The following is a 22870-nucleotide window of genomic DNA, read 5'->3' as shown; positions in this document are numbered from 1 at the left end:
CTTTGAATAAATGATTTTTAATTCCTACCAAGACGCTCACCACTTTCAAAATGTAAGAAAATGGTTTTAAAATCCCTTGTAGTGTACTTAATGAATTATCGGTAGGTGAAGTTCGGTAGTTCATTAGGTATTCTACGGGATCATGTCATGCCTTACAGAGGGGTGAGGTGTGACATGTTTTAGTGGTATCAGAGTATGGTTTTTCAATAAATTTTGACTATGTGTATGAATATTTCTTTGATAAGTACAACTGCTCAAGTGTCTTTAATTGATACATATGACATATTTATATCATGAATATGCACTAACGGAGGTCAACCTCCTTGTGTTTGATCTCAGGAAGTAGAAAATTTGAGAAAACGGAATGGAAGGAGGAGATCATTCCGAAGAACAATCTGTTGAGACTGAGGTTCAAGGGGAAGCCTCAGTACTCCAGAACGTGAGTGGGTCAACTACTCCAGGTCCTACTCCAGCACCGCAGTTTCCTGCTCAGTTTGTACAGCAGATGGCTGCGTTTTTCCAGCGAATGGTAGGAAATGTGCCGCCCCAAGCTCAGATGCAAGTACTTGTAGCACAACCACAGCCCTCAGCTCGACAATATGAAAAATTGATGAAATTTAGGGCCACCTAGTTTAAGGGCACTGTGGATCCACTGGAGGCAGAACAGTAGTTGGAAAGAATGGAACGGGTTTTCAGAAAGCTGCAGTGTACTGAAGAATTAAAATTTGAGTATTCAGTATCTCTTCTCCAAGGGGATGCATATGAATAGTGGAAGACCATCCCCCACAACCTGGTTGAGCCACCTGTGTTAACCTGGTCAGACTTTTTGAGGGAGTTTCGACAGAAGTGGGTTCTCGATGCATATGTGGATATGAAGTTACAAGAATTCCTGAGTTTGAAACAAGGGGACAGAACCATAGCAGAATATGAGAGAGACTTCTCAAGGCTAAGCCACTATGCTGGAAGCTTAGTCTCCACCCCCAGAGACAGATGTAAGAGGTTTGAGTCCAGATTAAGGCCGAATTTGAGGATGCAAGTTGTGGGTTTCCGACATCAGAATTTCGCTGAGTTGATCTCACAGGCCCTAGAACTGGAAAAGATAGAATCAGAAGGGGTAGTAAAGAAGGGTACACAAGAGAAAGAGAAGACTGAAAAGACTACGGGACAAACATCTGAGAGTGGTTCTGGAAAGAGGAAACAGTTTGGGGGATCCAGCTCCCGTAGATCCGGCAGAGGCAGATTCTCTGGCCAAAGACCACCTCGGTCTGGTCAGCAGACCCAGCAAGCACCCCGAGGAGCTCTATCAGTACGGCAGTGTGAAACTTATGGTAGAACTCATGGTGGGGTTTGTTTCAAAGCTACCGATGCATGTTTTAATTGTGGAGGGAGCGGACATTTCGCTAAGGATTGCACTAGTCCGTGCCGGTCTGGACCTTCTGCTACATCTGAGGGATCAGCCCAAGTCTCTGCACCTAGAGGGTCACAGTGAGCTGCTAGAGGTAGAGGCAGAGGTAGGGGTCCTGGTAACACTCCTGGAAGTTAAAGCACTGTTAACCAACCAGTATCCAGTGGCGCACCAGTTAGAGTATATACCATGCGTCAGAGGGAGGAAGCTGAAACATCAGACGTAGCAGCTGGTATTTTCTCCATCCTTGACCAAGATGTACATGTGTTATTTGATCCTGGCTCCACACATTCGTATGTTAGTGCTAGTGTGATGTGTTCTACTGCTATTCAGTGTGTACCAATGGACTATGATGTGCTAGTAACTAGTCTATTAGGCCAGGAGGTCAGGGTAAATAGGCTATATAGGGACTGTTCTTTGGTGATCCAAGGACACACTTTTCTATCTGATTTAATTGAAATGCCCTTCAGAGATTATGACATTATCTTGGGCATGGATTGGTTAGCCAGGCATCACGCCATGATTGGATCAGATCAAGATCACTTTTGGTCTTCCTCGGTATGGTGATGAAGTAATACATGGGGAGAGGCGCTATTGCCTTCAAACATCATTTCACCGACCGCCGTAAAAATGATTAGGAAAGTGTGTGAGGCGAACTTGGCACATGTGATCGAAACCCAAGTGGGGCGTCCAAAGATCGAGGACATTCCTATCAGATGTGACTTTCCTGATGTATTTCGATGAATTGCCGTGATTACCTCCAGAAAGAGAAGTGCAGTTTGAAATTGATGTTATGCCTGGTGTGGACCCAATCTCCATAACGCCATACAGAATGGCACTAGCAGAACTAAAAGAATTGAAAGTACAGTTGTAAGAGTTGCTTGATAAGGGCTTTATCTGCCTTAGTGTGTCACATTGGGGAGCGCCAGTGTTGTTTGTAAAGAAGAAAGATGGCACCCTCTGGTTATGCGTTGACTATCGATAGTTGAATAAGGTGACAATAAAGAATAGATATCCATTGCCCCGTATTGATGATTTGTTTGATCAGTTGAGGGGTGCAACTGTGTTCTCCAAAATTGACCTGAGATCAGGTTATTATCAGCTGAGAGTACAAGAGCAGAGTATTTCTAAAACTGCCTTTAGAACCCGTTATGGCCATTATGAGTTCTTGGTCATGCCATTCGGGTTAACTAATGCTTCGGCTGCTTTTATGGATCTGATGAATACTATCTTCAGACCATACCTCGATCAGTTTGTTGTGGTATTCATAGATGATATATTGGTCTATTGAGGAATGCAGAAGAGCATGATAGACATCTGCTGATTGTACTACAGACTTTGAGGGAGAAACAGCTATATGCCAAACTGTCGAAATGTGAATTTTGGCTGAAGGAGATATCCTTTTTAGGGCACATAGTATCAGCAGAGGGTATTAAGGTAGATCCTAGCAAGATAGAAGCTGTCCTTAATTGGAAGCCACCCAGAAATATCACAGAGATTCGTAGTTTTCTGGGGTTAGCTGGATACTACCGTCAATTTGTGAAGGGATTCTCCATGTTGGCATCTCCATTGACCAAGCTGCTTAGAAAGGATGTGAAATTTCAGTGGACGGACAAATGCCAGCAAAGTTTTGATGAATTGAAGAGATGTTTGACTGAGGCTCCAGTCCTGACTTTACCTACACCGGTAAAGAATATACAGTTTATAGTGATGCTTCTCACAATGGGTTAGGCTGTGTATTGATGCAAGATCGAAATGTCATTGCCTATGCATCACGCCAGCTAAAACCGCATGAGAGGAATTATCCGACACATGACTTGGAGCTTGCAGCTATTGTGTTTGCTCTTAAGACATTATTTGTATGGGGAGAAGTGCTACATCTACACAGATCATAAGAGTTTGAAGTATTTGGGCACCCAGAAAGAGTTGAATTTGAGATAGAGGAGATGGTTAGAGTTGATAAAAGACTATGATTGTCTAATAGACTATCAGGCAGGGAAAGCTAATGTTGTGGCTGACGCCTTAAGTCGCAAGACTATGGAAAATCTACGGGTTACTCCTTTGTCTATGGTGCATGAGTTAAGATTATTGCATGCCAGCTTAGAGATTAATGATGGTGGGCAGACAACAGTAGCATGGTATGTTACAGCCAATGTTGATTGATCAGATTAGAATGGCTGCTCAGAATGATCAGAAGTATCAGAGATTATTGGAAAAAGTCCAGCAGAGCAAGAAACCAGAATTCTCAATAAGAGATGATGGTCTATTGCTACACCAGGGCAGAATGTGTGTTCCTAATGATGTTGATTTGAGGCAGATCATTTTGAAGGATGCACATGAGTCTCCTTTTGCCATGCACCTTGGTGGTACAAAAATATATAGAGGGCTAAAGGAGCATTATTGGTGGATGGGTATGAAGAGAGATGTGGCAGAGTTTGTATCCAAATGCCTAACTTGTCAGCAAGTAAAGGCAGAGCATCAAGTACCCACTGGGTTGTTACATCCACTACCAGTGCCAGAATGGAAATGGGAGAGAATAACTATGGATTTTGTGATGGGACTTCCAAAGACACAGAAGAGTCATGATGCAGTATGGGTCATTGTCGACAGACTGACTAAGTTTGCTCATTTTCTGCCAGTCCGAATGGACTACATTCTAGACAGATTGGCCAGGTTGTACATCGATGAGATTGTGAGACTGCATGGAGTGCCAGTATCTATCGTATCAGACAGAGATCCTAGGTTCACTTCTAGATTCTGGGGTAGTCTTCAGAGAGCCCTAGGAACTAGATTGAACTTCAGTACGGCATTCCACCCACAGACAGATGGCTAGTCTGAGAGGGTAATTCAGATCTTGGAGGATATGCTACGGGCTTATGTGATTGAGTTTGAGGGCAGTTGGGATACACACTTGCCTTTGATTGAGTTTGCTTATAATAACAGCTACCAATCAAGCATTGGGATGCCCCCATATGAAGCTTTGTATTGCAGAAAATGTAGAACCCCATTGTGTTGGGATGACATGGGTGAAAGAAAAATGATTGGACCCGAAATTATTCAACAGACTGAAGAGAAAATCAGGGTGATTAGAGATCGACTTAAAACTGCATCAGATCGTCAGAAGTCCTATATTGATTTGAAAAGAAGGGATATTGAGTATGCAGTGGGTGAGAAAGTTTTCCTCAAGGTCTCTCTTTGGAAGAGGATTATGAGATTCGGTAGAAAGGGGAAACTGAGTCCTCGTTTCATTGGGCTATATGAGGTTCTGGAAAGAGTGGGTCATTTGGCATATCGTTTGAAACTACCTCCAGAGTTGGAGAAGATACATAATGTCTTCCATGTGTCTATGTTGAGGAGGTACCGATTAGACCCATCTCATGTACTACCAGTGGAAGAAATTGAGGTGAATCCAGACCTCACATATGAAGAAGAACCCATAAAGATTCTGGCTTATGAGGGTGAAGCAGCTATGGAACAAGCAGATACCGTTGGTAAAAGTATTGTGGAACCATCATTCGGGCCAGGAGGCTACTTGGGAACGAGAGGAGGACATGAGGAGACAACACCCACAGCTGTTCAGAGATTGATACCAGCTAAAATTTCAAGACGAAATTTATTTAAGGGGGGGAGAATTGTAACACCCCTATTTGTATAGCCTGGTATATTTCACTGTTTCAGTGACCGGTGTCGGTCCGGACAATTAAGGGGATTAGAACCACACTTAAGACAACTAGAGAAGCCATAAATACAAATAATTAGTAATTGCCAATTAGTTAAGTATAAATAAGAAAAACAGAATATAAGAAGTTAAACGAGCCGAGAGTCACAGCGATGGGTGACCTTCTCGAGAAGGACTGCGAAGTCGTTTTAAACTCAAATTTCGAACTGTAAAATGTGACGCTGCGGTCCTTAGGACCCTTATGAACACAGTGGAAAAGAGAAAATCATAAAAATGAACTATTAAGTCAATCAAATAATTAGGTCAGGGAGCCGAAAGAAATATTGAATTATTTGCAAACCGGGATGAACTGGCGAGGGACAATTTGGTCAATTGACCCCGAGAGCTGACTCCTGACCTAACTATCAAATAAAATCGGAGAAAAGAAAATTTTGGAATCGAGAATTAAATTAAAAAACTAATAGAAAAAAAAGAAAGAAAATGAAAAAGGTGTAGGGAGATGACATAATGCATGATATCATGCATGATGCCATAAATGTTATAATTAATAAATTAATTAAATTGATTTTTTTTGGGGTCTTCCATAAGCTAAAATAAATAAAAGAAAAGAAAAGAAAAAAAAATAAAGCCATCTTCCTTACCTAAACTTGCCGCCTCCCATCTCTCTCTCCCTCACCATAGTTAAACCTCCATTAAAGCTTGTCTTCAAGCTTTGAACCCTTACCAAATCCCAATTTTTTCCATAATTACTCCATAAAACCTTATTCCTTTCCCTTAAGAAAGCAATTTAACAAGAAAGAAAGAAGAAAAGAGGAGAAAAATTAAAGATTGGATATCAAAGTTGAGGTAAGCACATCAATTTGAAAGTTTGAGATTATTTGTTGTGTTTTTAGTTGGAATTGGCTTGTAGTATGCTTAAAAAAAAAATTGAGGGACTAAGTTGAAATTCGGCCAGCATGATGGGGAGTGTGTTTTGCATGGTTTGATGGATTTGAATGAGTATATGAATCCCAATTAGCTTAGTGATTATAGTTAAAAGCATTAAGTGTGGTTAAATGCAACAATTTAGTAAGTTAGGGTTTCAGGACTTAGGGTTTATGGACCAAAAATGTGAGAAATGAGTAAATGGTGTCTTTGACCTATTGTAAAGTGAAAAATGGTCATTTTTGACCAAATGAGTTGTGTTGGAATGATTGGAATTAAAGCTAAATTCGGAGGGAGTGTAGTCATGCTGCTTGCAGCATGACCAAGTCAAATTTGAAGGACCAAAAATGAAATTTTACAAGTCCAATTGGTATGGGACCAATTAGGGATGAAAATAGACACTAAATGACACAATTTTCATTCAATTAGCATGACCAAGTCAAATTTGAAGGACCAAAAATGAAATTTTACAAGTCCAATTGGTATGGGACCAATTGGGGATGAAAATAGACACTAAATGACACAATTTTCATTTAGGAAGCATGCCCAAAAAGTGACTAAAACCTAGTGAACAAATTGACCAAAGTTGAAAAATTGCAGTCGCCTCAGATAAATCGACCAAATGAACAGTGTTTGTTCATTTGGTCATAACTCGAGCTAGGCAGGTCAAAATGACCTAAAATTTTACCAGTAGTTAGATGAGATATAGACCTAAAAATTTCATGAAGAACACAAACCTAAATTATGCCATTAACCAAGTCGTTTGGCCACCCAAATTTGGTGACCCAAAACTGCCAGAACCAAAAATTGCCCAGAATTCTGGGTTGAGTCTAATCCGGCAGCCATGGTTCAAATGGCCATAACTTGAGCTAAAAAACTCCAATTGGGGTGATTCAAAAAGGAGAATAAACTTAAGACAATAAGGAACATTTTGTATGAAGAAAGTTTTGCCAAATTCCAACAGTAAAATGACCAATGGAACAGTGCAACTAGGGACACCAAAACTGAAAATTTGACAATTTTGCCTAAAGGACTTAAGCTTTGAGAAAATGACCAAAACCAACAAATTTAATGACCAAAATGTGGTATGTGGGTGAAGTTGGAGTTCCCATACCTATTAAGCCTTAAAAAGTCAATAATTTGACTTGAATAGTGTAGTGAATAGTAACTCGAAACACAAAAACTTCGAGAACGTCGAATTTAGTACATTAAAGCTAGGTAAAAGTGAAATTAAATTTATTTTTGGATTTATACTAAGTTATGGTACTGAGACACCGTGAAACTGTGTGTTTCAGCTGAAAAAGGCTTGGAAGCTCTGAGAGACTGAGTCAAGGCCTAGAGGTGACTCACGTCAGGTCTGTGCACAATAATTCTTGTTTAAATATTTTATTCTCGAAAATTTGACTTTTATGATTAATTATGTATTGTGTTGCCATTTTATGATCGCAAATATAACTTTGAAAATTGATCAGATTTCTCACAAATTATTTGAATAAATTGTTTTGAATTGACTTTGTGTTCACACTTAGTATGACAGTATCACATTATTCCTCCTCCATTTATGGGGTTAAGATCGTTTATTTTCCTCCCTCTCTGGCTTGCCAGTTGAGGTTGAGATCGGATGAGTACTCATTAGCTAGCTAGCCACCTCCCTCATTGATTTCGATTAATGGGGTTGTAGATTGCTTTGTCGTGGTGTACAACACGGCATTGATCGGAAATTTTGTGTCATGGCTTAAGTTGTGTATGATTTTGGCAACACTGTGTTTATTAAATTATTTGACTAAATTGTGTTATTATGAGCTTTGATAATTTGTGAAATGCGATTGAGAAATATTTAAATTGTGTTTTATCAATGAATGATTTATGTATTATATTTTAAATTTTTATTGTGCACCACTGAGTATTTTTATACTCAGCGATAGCTTATTTTGCTGTCGCAGATAAGAGTAAGGAAAAAGCAGCAGAGTGAGCTGCTATTGAATTGAGGACCACACTGATCTTTTGTACGTGTATTATTTTATACCCTTGTAGTTATTTTGATGTAAATATTGCAATGTTTTATGTATCAATGTAAAGTTGAGCAGTTGTAAAATAAATTGTAATAATATTATTTTTGGATTTTCTTCTGTAAATTAAGATTTATATTTGTGAATTTCATACTTTATGCACTGTGAATGGAGTTGTTAAATATTTTGAAATGATAAACTTGATTGGATTGTGGAATTTATTTTGAAGTGAATTGAATTGAGTTGATTTGAGATTAATTGAAGGTTGAGAGTTGAGAAAATTATTGGAAGTGTTTTTTTTAGGTATTTGAAGAACTGTTTTCTCCAAATACAAACGGAACTCTGTCAAAATTTTTATAAAATTTGTGGTAAAATAAAAATAGACAAAGATTTTTACTAGTTTTTAAACTTTGAATAAATGATTTTTAATTCCTACCAAAACGCTCACCACTTTCAAAATGTAAGAAAATGGTTTTAAAATCCCTTGTAGTGTACTTAATGAATTATCGGTAGGTGAAGTTCGGTAGTTTATTAGGTATTCTACGGGATCATGTCATGCCTTACAGAGGGGTGAGGTGTGACAGGAGAAGACAAAAAAAATTAAAGAGAGGAATAGCCAAAATTCTTTTAGTTCTTCTTTCTTCCTAGCGATATTTCTTAAAGGTTAGTTTTTTTATTTTCTTTTCAAGATCTATGCCATGTAATGTTTAATTCTATGTTCTTTGTTTTTAATTTATTTTATATGTTCATATAAATCATGTAATCATGTTTAATTTGAGGGGATACACAACTCTGCACATGTTCAGTTTTCTGTTTCTCGTATTTTTATTATTTTTTGTTATCTTCTGAATCTGCAAAAAATTTTGTAAAAATTATATTTATATTCTATACGAAATTCTATTAATTTTAGGCTCAAGAATCACTAAAAAAGCTTTAATATTTTGTAAGTTATGGCTGTTTGAAGTTAGGGTTCCTGTAAAATCCGATTTGCAGGATACCCAACTTGTGGAGCCCATATCTCCCTTGTTTCTTAATATTTTTGTGTAAATCTAGTGTCTAAAATTAATTTCAAAATCTTATGAATCTTTTTCAATTGATTTTGCATTCATATCTGTTGTGGTTAATGAGTTATGAATTTTATAAAAAAGTAGTACGATTCTGTCACTTAGAAAAGTTACGATTTATGTAGACCATTCGGCTAGGGTTTTGTTTGATTTATAAATTTTATGATCTTTTATGATATGTATGCTATCTTCTGTAATTTTGTTATGATTTTTAGGCATGTCTAACTATTTTTAAAAAATCTGATTTCTTGCTACCGTTAATCTGCCAGAATTTGAAAATTGTATATTCTTGTATTTTCTTGGGTTTTAATTGATATTTGATCTATTTTTTTATATTCTTTTAATTCAAGAAGTGTTATGAAGTGTTTGGATCATGTTAGAAGACTTAGACTATTAGGTAGTTGTAACTAATTAGGAATTTTAACCTTTTAGAAGACTATAGTTAGAATCCAATGTAAATTGTTATTAATATTTTCTTTATTTCTTTTATTTTCTTTAGTTTCTTTATTTTTTTATTACAAATAAAATTGTTAAATAGCCCTAAGCTAAGTACCAAAGAGGGCATTTGCGTTGAGCTTATGTAGAGCTAAACGGGAGTAAGCCAGAGATATCATTGCCATACTTATGTGGAGCTAAACGGGAGTAAGCCAGGGATATCATTGCCATACTAGAAGAGTAGACCCTTTTTTAAGGGTAGCTTGTCCCAATGGCAACTGCATTTACCAACAAGTAAGTAGCTCTAAACTCCTCGAATAACCATTGGCATGAAATTGTAGTAATAATATAATTTTTTATTTGGTAAATTAAAATTAACTTTGTTTTTAATTTAACTGACTTTTGCATGTAATTAATTTAAATAAATACTTTATAAATTAAAATTAATCTTGTTTGTAAATTAAACTAACATTAGCATGTAAAATAAATTTAATTTAATACTTGGTAATTGTAAAATAAATTTGCATGTTAGAAATTTTTATTAGGTTGTGATTGTTTGGGCCTTATGTGATATTAGAATAAATTACACATGTACATAATTAACTTAGTTCAATTTTCCTTAGGGTAACTTGGTGAAAATTAATTAATTAGGTTAAATAGAAACGTAGGGTTATTTAAAATTGAATCTGTTTGTAAATTAAATTCTCAATAATAAATTAATTTTAGTTATCTGGTAAATATCATTTAAATAATTAGCAACCCCATAGATAAGAATTATTTGTGCATGAAAATTATGTGTAAACAACAACCCTTTTGTGAATTACTTGCGTGTGTAGGATTAGAATTGCATTTTTTAGGATAAAGTTTAATAAAGGAATAATAAACAAGACTTCTAGAAACATTAGTAGAGGACTGGCACTAGAATCAACGAGGTTAGACCAGGCGTAAGGGGTGCCTAACACCTTCCCCTTACGTACCCGCTATCCCGAACCTAGACATTGGGCTATGGTAATTACGGTTGTGGAAACTCTGCAAGGAGTAAGTTGCCATCCATGACCCTGGTGTACGAAAATCCGCAAGTATACGGGTCGTCTCAAGTAATAAAGTGATGAATCAAGTATCGTTCCCACGAGGATTTGCTGTTTGATTACTAAACTATGAATGAAGCGATTATTTGGGCTAATGATTAATGAATAAATAGTAAATGTAAATGAGCAAGGTAAATTGATTAATCTAATTGAAATGGGTAAAGAGCAAACAAATAAATTCTAATTCTAGTTTGCAATTAAACTAAAATTAACAATGGGTAATTTAAACGAAAGTCTAATTATGGTAAAAGTGATTCCAGAGTTGGGGGTTTATGCATAAATTAATTGGGATTTGTCTTGGGCATTCCAATTTTTAGGGAAAAATAGAGTTTGAAGGAAATTGATTCTAAATCCCTTTGATATCTTTTTCAAGCAAATCAAAGTGTATTCTAAAATAACCAAACCTACTTTCGTATGTATTTGATTACTTTAAAACCCATTAAGTTTTGTAACCAATAATTAATTCCTCTTAAAGTCCTAGTTTATTTCTAAATCTAGGTGATTTTAAGTTCCAATCCATGATTACCCATCAATGACTTTCACCTTTCGGTCCTTCAATCAAAGATTAACACAATACCCAATGGGTACCAACATTAGGCAAGTAAATCAAGCACACAAGGAAGGAATCAAAACTCATATTCATATAAAATAAGGAAATACCCAGTTCAAATCCACAAATTAATCTAAGACATATTTCCCAACTCTGAAATCTAAAGAAATTACTCACTCATGATGGTATTTACAAGAAATATTGATGGAAAAGTAAAGGAAAACATGATAAGAGGACTGAAATAGAAAAACCCAGGTGGAAGAACCAAAGTCTCTGGTTTCTGGAGCTCCAAAACTGGTGCAGTAGCTCCTCCCCAAAAGAAAATGGCGTCTCCTCCCTTTTCTCTATTCTATTTTTCTTTCCTTTTTTTCTTTCTCTTCCCTTCCTCTTGTGGCAAAAATAAGGAAATGATGAATTTATATGGTCCCTAAAAGTTGCCCTAAAAGTAAATAAAAGACAAGGAGTGGATAGGAAATGAGGTGTAAAATTATCCAAGTCAGCAGCACTATTCACGTTCTGGGCATTCTGCTTAGGGTTCAGCTTAACTCTAAGCAGCTTCTTAGCAAATTTTAGCCTCTGGTCGCACTGTCTGCTTAAGGTTGAGCAGACCTTCAGCAAATCTCGGCAGACTTAGAGTAGAATGGACTCTTCTGCTGGTGCTTGACTTGTGCTGCTCCTTAAGTACTGCCGCTTTACCCTAAGCATGACCTTAAGCAAAGTCTCAAGCAAATTTCGACTAGTTTGCTCTTTCAAGGTTTGATTTCTTCAACTTTCCTCCATGCTTAAAGAACTTCAAATATCTTCAAATTATTTCCTATTGCACTCATTGATAGGATTTTGCCACAAAATCCTATCAAAACAACAAAAATTACGAAAATCAAATATAAAGTATCTAAAATTAACAAATAAGATAAAATAAAGCTAAAAACATAAAATATACTAAAATATGAGGGCTAAATGGATGCAAAACTACCCTAAAATGCCTATATGAATTGAGTATAACAAATTCCCCCAAACTCAAACCTTTGCTTGTCCTCAAGCAATTTAAAAACAATTAATGCAATTTGGGGTACCTTACCTTAAATTTATGAAAATTACTTATCCAAACTCTCAAGCTTACCTTTAGCCACCAACACACCATATACCCACTTTCAAGATGCAAAGAATTCAATCCTTACCAAAGTTATCACCGCTTAGCCTTGGGTCAATTATCCATATCATTAAACCCAAACCAATCAATCACAAAGAATAATCATGCCTAAATAGACTATAGGGTAATCCATAAACTAAAGTGTCCCAAATAATGATGGAAGTAAATGAATGTATTAGTGATATCACAATCTCATAGGCAATTCTCCTATTCCAATCTCCACTCATGTAGCAAAACACTATCAAAAGATCAAAATGACTTTCAAGGGTTGTAATGGGGCTAAGGGGGTGATAATGTGGCTAACAAGAAAAGGATAAAGGTAACAAAATATGAGAATAATCAAATTATTAAAAGATCAAGATACAATTTTTTTTATTTTTTTTTATTTATTTTTTTTTTATAAATCAATTGGGAGGAGGAACTTTACAACTTTTCACCAATGCCAGCATATAATTTTGAAGCTTTTAGAGGGACTACATAAATAACATTGACTCGAATTATAATTGTCCCTTTCAATTCACCTCCAAACTCATTTCTTTGTGTACTTGGGTGGTGAATTACTTTACATACCATAATTGAATTTGCTAGCTTTCTCCTTTTTTTTTTTTTTTTTTGAATCAAAACTCCCAACTAATTATTATTATTTTTTAAGTGTATCCATCATTCAAAGAATTATTCTCATGGAGGGTAGGTAAGTGTTTGGGTTTATGGCTAGGCATTAGTGTGGGTTCCAAAGAAATAAGAGGGATAAATGTAGGCTCAAATTGGTTTCAAAGGAAATTTTGAAGTAAGGTTGGCTAAGGCTAAAATGTGGGTTTAAAATTCAAAGAATGCCTAGATCATTTCTTTTTCAAGTGCATGCTATGATTTCGCCTTAAAAGGTTTAGGAAGATTGTTCTAGGATTGGTGAGACATCAATTAGCTACTTCTCACCCTAGAGTTTTCTCTAAGCACTCAAAGTTAATGCAATTGATTGGGTGGCCCTTGACTAAGAAGATATAAACTAAAGCAAGAATCTAATAACTTTGCACCTATCTAGAACTTTCAATCCATCAAACCCTTCTAAAAGTAAGCTTAATTGCTCTTCAAAGCAATTCTCAATCCTCTAAGGACAAGGTAAAAAAAATTATTTTTTATGATATGTATGATCCTAAAATGAATGCATAAATCAAATTAAAACTAAGTGTAATCTATATGAAAACTATATGAAAACTATATGCAAATGTATGTATATGGGTATAGACATGTGTGTGGTATATGTATAAGTGTATGGATTATCTATATATGAATGAATGAAATGCAATAAATGAATGAAAGAAAATTTTAAAAATTTTGCAAAAATTTTGCCCTCACCCCCAAACTCAAATGAAGCATTGTCCTTAATGTCTAAAATGAATGCAAAGATGGGCAAAATTGTGCGAACTAATCAATTAATGAAATATATACAATAGGGGATTAAATCAATATAAGCTCAAGTATTTCAAAATTAGCTCAAAATGATATTAACAATGAAGCTTTAGAGAGAAAAATGTGAAAAGGTATCCCAAATGTATGAATTTACACTGCTTAAGATGTTGCTTAACCTGTTGCGTAGGGTAAAGCGAAAGCATAAGCATTGGCATAAGCACTGGCAACATACCATGAGCATAAATAGTAAAAGGGGTAACTTATTACCTCCAAATGATGTGAAACAGATGCGGCTCGAAGAAAATTTGTGCAACTCATCAATGTCAGCAAAATTAGGATTGAAGAAAAGATAAAGTGCAAAAATAATGTGCAAGAAAATGAAAAAGTGTAAAGAAATAAAATCTAACATTTAAATAAAAAAAATTAAACCAAAAAGCATTCACAGAGTAACTATGTCCATAGCAGAAAATAAAATAGAGTAAACTAAAAGAAAGAAGTGCAGGTATAATCATAAAAACTAATTACCAAAGTATTACAACTATTACCAAAGTTTGAAAATTAAAATAAACATATTACAAAATAAACCTAAAACAGAAATTAGAACTATTGCTACTGATCAAGCTCTGCTGTCAAGGCTTTGGTGTCGTCAGATTTGCTTCGAGTTCTGCAGAGGTTCATTGTGATCCAAGCTTGAGCGGTTCAAATTTTCTGTGAGGTCTTTCATTTCTTGAAACATGGCTTGGCCCCAATGATATAAATTGTTGTAGGATTGGGCCAGTTTGTTGTAAAGCTCCAACATTTGAAGTTGATGTTGCTTCTGTTTCTTTTTAAGAGATAAAAATCTCTTTTTAAGTTTCTTTTCTAGCTTCTTCTTTTGGTTAACCTGCTGCTGACCCATGGTTTCAATTTTGATTTCTAAACTCTTTAAGGTAGCAAGGATTTCTGTGGTGTCAGGTGAGGGAACAGATGGTTGGACAGTAAAACTTGCTATTCTGGATTCCAAGGATCTTAAGAGGGATAAAATGTCTGTTGAAAACTGTGGGGTAGTGGTTGGTTGTGGTTCTGCTGGTGCAAAGGTAATGGGGTCTGTAGTACCAGTGGTATCAGGATGCTGCTGTAACAGAGTGTAGGTATGGCCTATTTTCTCACAAACATCCATATGCAGCAACATTGTGCTGTCTATATATGATTCCCCAGAGACTGGCAGTAATTTATATAGGCTAGCATCAAAGCTAAATGAGTTTGCTATAGCAGTTATATACCCGCCAAAAACTATACTACCTTTAGTATGCTTCGTGACAATTTGGTGCCAATGAGTAGCTATGAAATGGGCTGTGCTTACTTGTTTTCTCTCCTTCATGCACCACAAGAGAAACAAGTCACCAGCACCCACAATACTGTTACTGTGTCCCCTTCTTAAAACAGTGTAAGAAATGAACCTATGGAGGTATTTCAATACATGATCAACTATCCTAGAGGCTTTTGCAGTCCTCTGTCTATAATAACCCCTAAAAGGTGCAATATCCTTCCAGAATTGAACAGGGTCATAAACAGTTTGCTGCCACTCAATATTTTTATACCCCGAATCCTGAAAACCAAAAATTGCATTCATAGCATCCATGTCTAACTCCCTATCAATTCCAGCACATTGAAAATATATCATATCTTTATGTTCAGGCACTGTTGGTTTGAAACTCAGCCTTAAGGAACTCAGAAATTCCAGGGTCAAATCCTTGTACACTGGTTCCCTAATTTTAGCAAAATCAGTCCAGCTAACAGCATCCAAATAGGCAAATACAGAGTCATAAATGCCTAATTCTTTCAAAATCTGCTCATCCATATACTTGTTTACCAAAATAGGTTTAGAAACTAATTTCTCATAGGCATTTTTCATATCCATATCCCTAAAAAGCCCAAGGTAATGGAGAAATTACCTCCTCTATATTATCGGTAGATGACGCAGGTGCTAGAGAGTGTAAGGGAGACTGAGGTACTGGTGTTTGGACCACTGGGGCTGGAGTTTGCAAGGAAGACCTGGTCCTTTTGCTGACTGGTTCAGAGGACGGCTGAGGTGGAGAATTTAGGTCGAAAGGAACAGAGGGTACTCGTTTCCGTTTTCCGACAGGGGTTTCCTTGGGTCTACCTGCAGCCCTTTTAGTTTTGCCTTTGGTTTTCGTTTGAGTAGGTGCAGGCTCAGGCACTGGTTCTGGGGAATGGGTGTCGAGAATTGGTGTTTCATTTTGCGGTTCGGTTTGCGGCGAGAGGGGAGTCGGCGGAATGAGAGGTGGTATTTGGCTTGGGGGTAGTGGTGGTGACTGAGGTGGTGGCGATTGAGGTAATGGCGGCGTTTGTGGTGGCGGTGACTGAGGGAGCGACGGACTGGGGCTGGGGTTAGGGTTTGTGGGTAATGAAAATGGAATACCCATTTTTGATTTGACAGAATGTCGAAATCTACTGAGTTTGGGTTTGTGGGAAGACCACATTTTAGTTCTTACTATTTTAATGAAAAGAAAGAAACCTTTCGGCTTCCTATAAAGATTGCCGGAAAAAATGGTGTGGGAAAGGAGTCGACGAGGTTTATCGGGAGTGTGGGCGAGGCTTTTAGAAAATTGGCGGACATTTTGGGCTATTTTAAACTGTGGGGCAGACTTGTGGTAATATGGGCCATGCTTGGGGTTAAGCATAAGGTTCAACAGAATTTGCTTAAGACTCTGCTTGACAAGCAATGTCATTAGCAAGTTTCGACAGGTTTTGGTAAAAATTGTGGTTTTGCTTACCAAAAACAGTCCAAAAGCTATGGAATTCTATTATGACCCTCAGCAATTACCAAATACACACAAACACCATAAAATTGAGGGATTTAAGTTCATCATCTCTTAGAACTCATCAAACACAATATATTTTCATTTAGCTCATGCAAGCATTTTTCAATTAAGGCACTAATTATGATTACCTTTTTGCACACTTAATGAAATGGTCTTCTTTCTAAACTTATACCAAAAGCACATTTTCAGCAGCATTTGAGATAAGTTCCAATCAATCAAAAATTGCAGAAAAGACATAGAAATTGACCTTTTAAGCAGCATGAACAGTAGCATAAACAGTAACCAAAATCTGCAGATTACAAAAACTAGCAGCAATTCAAACAAAAACATGCAAATTCCTATCAGACTACAAAATTATATATACACTAAAAGGTGAAACTCAACAAACACTATTTTTGCACTTCAATAAAGCTCACATCAGTCCTAAATATCAAAATTGATCCTCATCTAAGTTGCATTTCACAGAATTTACACAAAACACAAAATCAAACATGTGCTATCAAGTAGATTGCAATATCAGTAATTTAGCACAGGTTTAAAGGTGTTACTGTTCACAGGTACTGGATAAATTGCAGTATTTTTCTTATACTTGCCCCCTTCAATTCTTTCTTTTTGCTACAAGTGTTAATTTTCCCCATCTTCATGAATGACCTACAAAAGATAAACAAATGTCACTTTTGAGATTAATGAGGGTGAAAACTGAAAATGAAATGAAATGGAAAATTAATGAACTATAAAAGGATACGCTTGGGTTGCCTCCCAAGAAGCGCTTGTTTAAGGTCTTAAGCTTGACCTTCCACTCCAATTCACCTAAGTATCCCTGATTGGAGAACTAAGCCATGAAATCTCTACAACCTTTTGTGTGGGTTCTCCAACAATATAATGCTTTAATCTCTGCCCATTAACTTTGAAAGTCCCTGAGGTTTCATTGCCTATCTCAACAGCTCCATAGGGGTATACTTTTATAACAGTGTAGGGCCCTGACCATCTTGACTTTAATTTTCCTGGAAATAACCTTAACCTAGAGTTGTATAGAAGAACAACATCACCTTCCTGAAATTCTTTCCTCCTAATATGCTTATCATGCCATCTCTTAGTTCTTTCCTTGTAAAGCTTGGCGTTTTCATAAGCATCCAATCTAAGTTCCTCAAGTTCATTTAGTTGCAGCATTCTTTTTTCTCCTGCAGTTTTTAAGTCAAAATTCAATGTCTTTATGGCCCAATATGCTCTATGCTCCAACTCTAAAGGTAGATGACAAGCTTTCCCATAAACCAATCTAAATGGGGTGGTGCCAATAGGAGTTTTAAAAGCTATTCTATAGGCCCAAAGAGCATCATCTAACTTTAGTGACCAATCTTTCCTTGAACTATTCACTGTTTTCTCAAGAATTCTTTTTAGCTCTCTATTGGAGATATCCACTTGACCACTAGTTTGTGGATGGTAGGGTGTTGCAATCTTATGCTTCACTCCATATTTTTGTAATAATCTTTCAAATTGATGGTTGCAAAAATGAGAACCTCCATCACTTATAATGGCACGTGGAGTTCCAAATCTTGTAAAAATGAACTTTTTAAGGAATTTAATCACAACTCTAACATCATTAGTTGGAGATGGTATAGCTTCAACCCATTTGCTCATATAATCTGCTCCAACTAAAATGTATTTGTGTCCCAAGGACGATGGAAAAGGTCCCATGAAATCAATGCCCCACACATCAAATAGTTCCACTTCCAATATATTTTGGAGGGGCATTTCATCTCTCTTTGAGATATCACCCATCCTTTGACACCTATCACATGCATTTACAAACTTTCTCACATCCTTAAACATGTGTGGCCAAAAGAACCCTGCTTGAAGAACTTTTTCTGCAGTCTTTGTCACACTCATATGACCCCCATAAAGTGAAGAATGGCAATCTTTAATAACATTCCCTATCTCCTCATCAGCTAAACATCTTCTAATCAGCCCATCTCCACATCTCTTGAACAAAAATGGCTCCTCCCAATCATAATCCTTCACATCAAAAAGAAATTTCTTCTTTTGCTGCCATGTTAGATCAGGTGGAAGGATTCCACACACTAGATAGTTCACAAAATCTGCATACCAAGGGACTTGTGCATTCATGATTACTAACAGTTGCTCATCAGGAAAATAATCATCTATTGGGGGCTCTTTTCCCAAATTATCTCCTTGTTCTTGCCTCAATCTAGATAGATGATCCGCTACCACATTTTCTACTCCTTTCTTATCTTTAATTTCCAAGTCAAACTCTTGAAGGAGTAGCACCCACCTTATCAATCTAGGTTTAGCCTCTTTTTTCTGAAGGAGATACTTGATAGCTGCATGATCCGTGTACACTATTACCTTTGACCCCACAAGATAGGACCTGAATTTGTCCACTGCAAATACTACTGCCAAAAACTCTTTCTCTGTAGTAGAGTAATTTATTTGAGCATCATCCAAGGTCCTACTTGCATAGTATATTGCGTACACCTTCTTATCTCTCCTTTGTCCCAAAACAGCCCCAATGGCATAATCGCTAGCATCGCACATTAACTCAAAAGGTAATGACCAATCGAGTGGCTGCATAATAGGAGCAGATATCAAAGCTTCCTTTATCCTGCAAAAAGCATTCATACAATTAGTATCAAAATTAAATTCCACATCTTTACTTAATAAATTGGTAAGAGGTTTAGAAATCTTAAAGAAATCCTTGATGAATCTCCTGTAAAATCCAGCATGCCCCAAGAAACTCCTCACTCCCTTCACAGATGTTGGGGGTGGCATTTTCTCAATAATTTCTACCTTTGATTTATCCACCTCAATACCCCTATTTGACACAAGATGTCCTAAAACAATTCCTTCTTGTACCATAAAATGGCACTTTTCCCAATTCAAAACTAAATTGAACTCTTCACATATCTGCAAAACCTTAGACAAATTAGATAAGCATTCATCAAAAGATTTATCATATACAGAAAAATCATCCATGAACACTTCCATAATACCCTCAATCATGTCAGAAAATATGGACATCATACATCTTTGAAATGTAGCAGGGGCATTACATAGTCCAAATGGCATCCTTCGATATGCAAAGGTACCATAAGGACATGTGAAGGTAGTTTTATTCTGATCATCTGGGTGAATAGGGATCTAAAAGAACCCTGAATAGCCATCCAAATAGCAAAATAAGAATGATGAGCTAGTCTCTCAAGCATTTGATCTATAAATGGTAATGGAAAATGGTCCTTTCTGGTTGCATTATTCAATTTCCTAAAGTCTATACACATTCTCCATCCGATTCTGATCCTTGTAGGTATTAGTTCATCATTTTCATTTTTCACTACTGTGATGCCCCCTTTCTTAGGTACAACATGAACTGGACTTACCCAATTGCTGTCAGAAACAGGGTAAATAATACATGCATCAAGCAATTTCAAGATCTCCTTTTTCACAACCTCTTTCATATTTGGATTCAATCTCCTTTGTGAATCTCGAGAGGCTTTATGGTCATTTTCCAACAAAATTCTATGCATGCACACAGAAGGATGTATTCCTTTAATATCATCAATGGTATAACCAATTATTCTTCTATGCTTCCTAAGAACTCTCAATAATTTTTCAACTTCACAATCAGTCAATTTAGCACTAACAATCACAGGATATGTAGAATTTTGACCTAGAAAAGCATACCTGAGATTTGTTGGAAGAGGTTTCAACTCTACCTTAGGTGCTTCACTTTTCTCAAGCTTTGATGATGAAGTTGTTTCTTGCTTCAAGTTCCCAATCTTTTCAATATCAGCCATAGGCAATGGTGGATTTCCTTCCAAAATTGTAGCATATTCTGCAACTTCTTCAATCTCATCTCCTTTTTTGATGTTATGAACCAAACAAGCTTCTAAGGGATCTTTAGGATGTTGCTTTTTAAGCACTTCTCTAACCTCTTCATCTATCACATCAACTCTCAAGCATGAGTTTGAATCATCTTTCTTTTTCATTGCTTGAAACAAATTAAATTCAACTTTCTCTTCCCCAACTTCTAATGTAAGCCTCCCATTTTTTACATCAATCACAGCTCCAGCAGTAGCAAGGAAAGGTCTACCAAGAATAATAGGTATGTGTACATCCTCCTCCATCTCCAATACCACAAAATCCACTGGTATGAAAAATTTTCCAACTTTCAGAGGAACATTCTCAATCACCCCAATTGGAAATTTAATAGACCTATCTGCTAACTGTAGTGATATGGTAGTAGGCTTCATTTCTCCAATCTTCACTTTCTCATAGATAGACAATGGCATCAGACTAACACTGGCTCCAAGATCACATAAAGCCTTATCTATACTGATATCCCCAATGTGACATGGTATGGAGAAACTTCCAGGATCCTTCAGTTTGGGTGGAAGCTTATTTTGCAAGATAGCACTGCTTTCTTCCGTGAGAGCTACAGTCTCAAATTCCTCCAATTTCTTCTTGTTAGATAAAATCTCCTTCAAAAATTTAGCATATGAAGGCATTTGTGCTAAGGCATCAGTGAAAGGAATAGTCACATGCAAAGACTTCAATACCTCTAAGAACTTCCCAAATTGCTTATCCAATTTTGCTTTCTGAAACCTTTGTGGGAATGGTAAAGGTGGCATGTAGGCTTTAGGTGCAACATATTTAGGTTCTTCTTCTTTGCTTTCCCTCTCCTTACTTCCTTTTTCTTCCACTGGATTTTCTTTCTCAGCTTCAATTCTAATTTCAGTTTGTTCATCTCCTTCTCTGCTTTTCTTTTCTTCAATTTTCTCTTCAATCTTTTTATCTCCATTCTCCAATATTTTTCCACTTCTCAATGTAATAGCCTTGCAATGCTCCCTTGAATTTTCTGGCTGGCTAGGGAGCTTCCCAAATGCTTTGTTACTTGAAGAGCTAGCTTGTTGAGCTATTTGATTCTCTAACATCTTGTTGTGTGTTGCCATTTGATCTACTTTAGATGCTAATTGAGAAATCATTTCTTGTTGACTTTGATGGCTCACAAGTAGAGTTTCAATCATAGATTCCAATCTAGCTGTCTTGTCTAGTTGTGCTTGTTGTGGTAGAGGTGGAGCAGGTGCATTTTGAGGTTTAGAAATTCCAGGAGGAGGACCTCTATTCTGCTGAAAATTCTGATTTTGCTGATACCCAGAAGGTTGCTGAAAATTCTGATTTTGCCCTTGTCTACCTCCCCAAGAGAAATTTGGGTGGTTTCTCCATGCTGGATCATAAGTTGAAGAAAATGAGTTACCACCTGGTCTTTGATTGTAGTTCCCCACATAATCCACTTGCTCACTTGAAAAATCTTGATTAAGTGCAGAAAAATTGCTGCACAATTGACATTTGCAGCTCCAACTTCTACTGAATTACTAGAACCTCCGGCTGAAGAATCTACTTTCATGCTTAGCTTGTCCATCTTCCTTGTCAAAGCATCAAACTTAGCATTAATCATATTCATGGCATCAAGATCAAACATACCAGCTGGTTTCTTGATCTCATTCCTCTCACAACTCCATTGGTAGTTGTTATAAGCAATTTTATCAAGAGCAGAAAAAGCTTCATCTTCAGATTTCTCCATAAGGTCACCTCCAGAAGATGCATCAATCGTACTTCTAATGGCTGGTGAAACTCCATTGTAAAAGTGTTGAACAAGCATCCACTTAGGAATCCCATGATGTGGACATCTCCTTTGCAAATCCTTGTACCTCTCCCATGCTTCATACAAGCTCTCATCATCTCTAGGTTTAAAAGAAGTCAGCTCATTTCTTAGCTTAGCTGTCTTGCTTGGTGGAAAATATTGAGCTAAAAATGCTTGAGAAAGTTCATCCCATGTTGTGATAGAACCCGGTGGCAAAGAATGTAACCACTCTCTAGCTCGGTCCTTCAGAGAAAAAGGAAATAATCTGAGTCGAATTGCATCATCAGAAACTCCATTTATCTTCAACATATCACTGATCTCAAGAAAGTGTGCTAGATGCACATGTGGACTTTCACTTGGATTTCCTCCAAATTGTGATTTTTGCACCATCTGACAGAGTGCAGGCTTCAGTTCAAAATTATTAGCTTCTACCCTTGGTCTTGTGATACTTGGCATGAAATCTCCAATGTTAGGATAGGCATGATCTTTCACAGAGCGGTTGTTATTGTTGTTGTTGGCCATTTCTTCTTGTAATTCCTCTTGCTCTTGTGCTCTTTCTTGTTGTTGTTGAGCTTTAATTTCAGCTTTTCTCCTCTTAGATTCTACTCTTAAAGCTTTTGCTGTCTTCTCTATTTCTGGGTCAAAGAATAAATTGATTTCTTCACTTTTCGTCCTTCT

General features: G+C 36.7%; 1 protein-coding gene and 1 non-coding gene across 2 annotated transcripts; one reads left to right on the top strand and one right to left on the bottom strand.

Annotated features, from left to right (window-relative positions):
• Positions 1–15384: 15384 nt before the first annotated feature.
• On the bottom strand, positions 15385–16137 carry LOC131183822 (anther-specific proline-rich protein APG-like). Its single transcript, XM_058154525.1, has 2 exons — positions 15646–16137; positions 15385–15459 (listed from the first exon to the last, which is right to left on the bottom strand). The coding sequence occupies exons 1-2, from the start codon at positions 16135–16137 to the stop codon at positions 15385–15387; spliced, it is 567 nt and encodes a 188-aa protein (XP_058010508.1).
• Positions 16138–22220: 6083 nt separating this feature from the next.
• LOC131169812 (small nucleolar RNA R71) lies at positions 22221–22327 on the top strand. Its single transcript, XR_009140722.1, has one exon. It is a non-coding gene; the product is annotated as a small nucleolar RNA R71 (small nucleolar RNA).
• Positions 22328–22870: the final 543 nt, after the last annotated feature.

This window comes from Hevea brasiliensis, chromosome 1 (genome assembly GCF_030052815.1).
Source record: "Hevea brasiliensis isolate MT/VB/25A 57/8 chromosome 1, ASM3005281v1, whole genome shotgun sequence".
In the NCBI taxonomy this organism is placed as follows: Eukaryota; Viridiplantae; Streptophyta; class Magnoliopsida; order Malpighiales; family Euphorbiaceae; genus Hevea; species Hevea brasiliensis.
This window is presented reverse-complemented; position numbering and strand designations above follow the sequence as displayed.

Excerpts from the sequence above, each read along its gene's own strand:
- LOC131183822 (XM_058154525.1), bottom strand. The coding sequence starts at position 16,137 with ATGGGTATTCCATTTTCATTACCCACAAACCCTAACCCCAGCCCCAGT. Across the intron at positions 15,460-15,645 it reads CTACCGATAATATAGAGGAG|GGAACCAGTGTACAAGGATT; the intron begins GTAATTTCTCCA and ends TGCTAAAATTAG.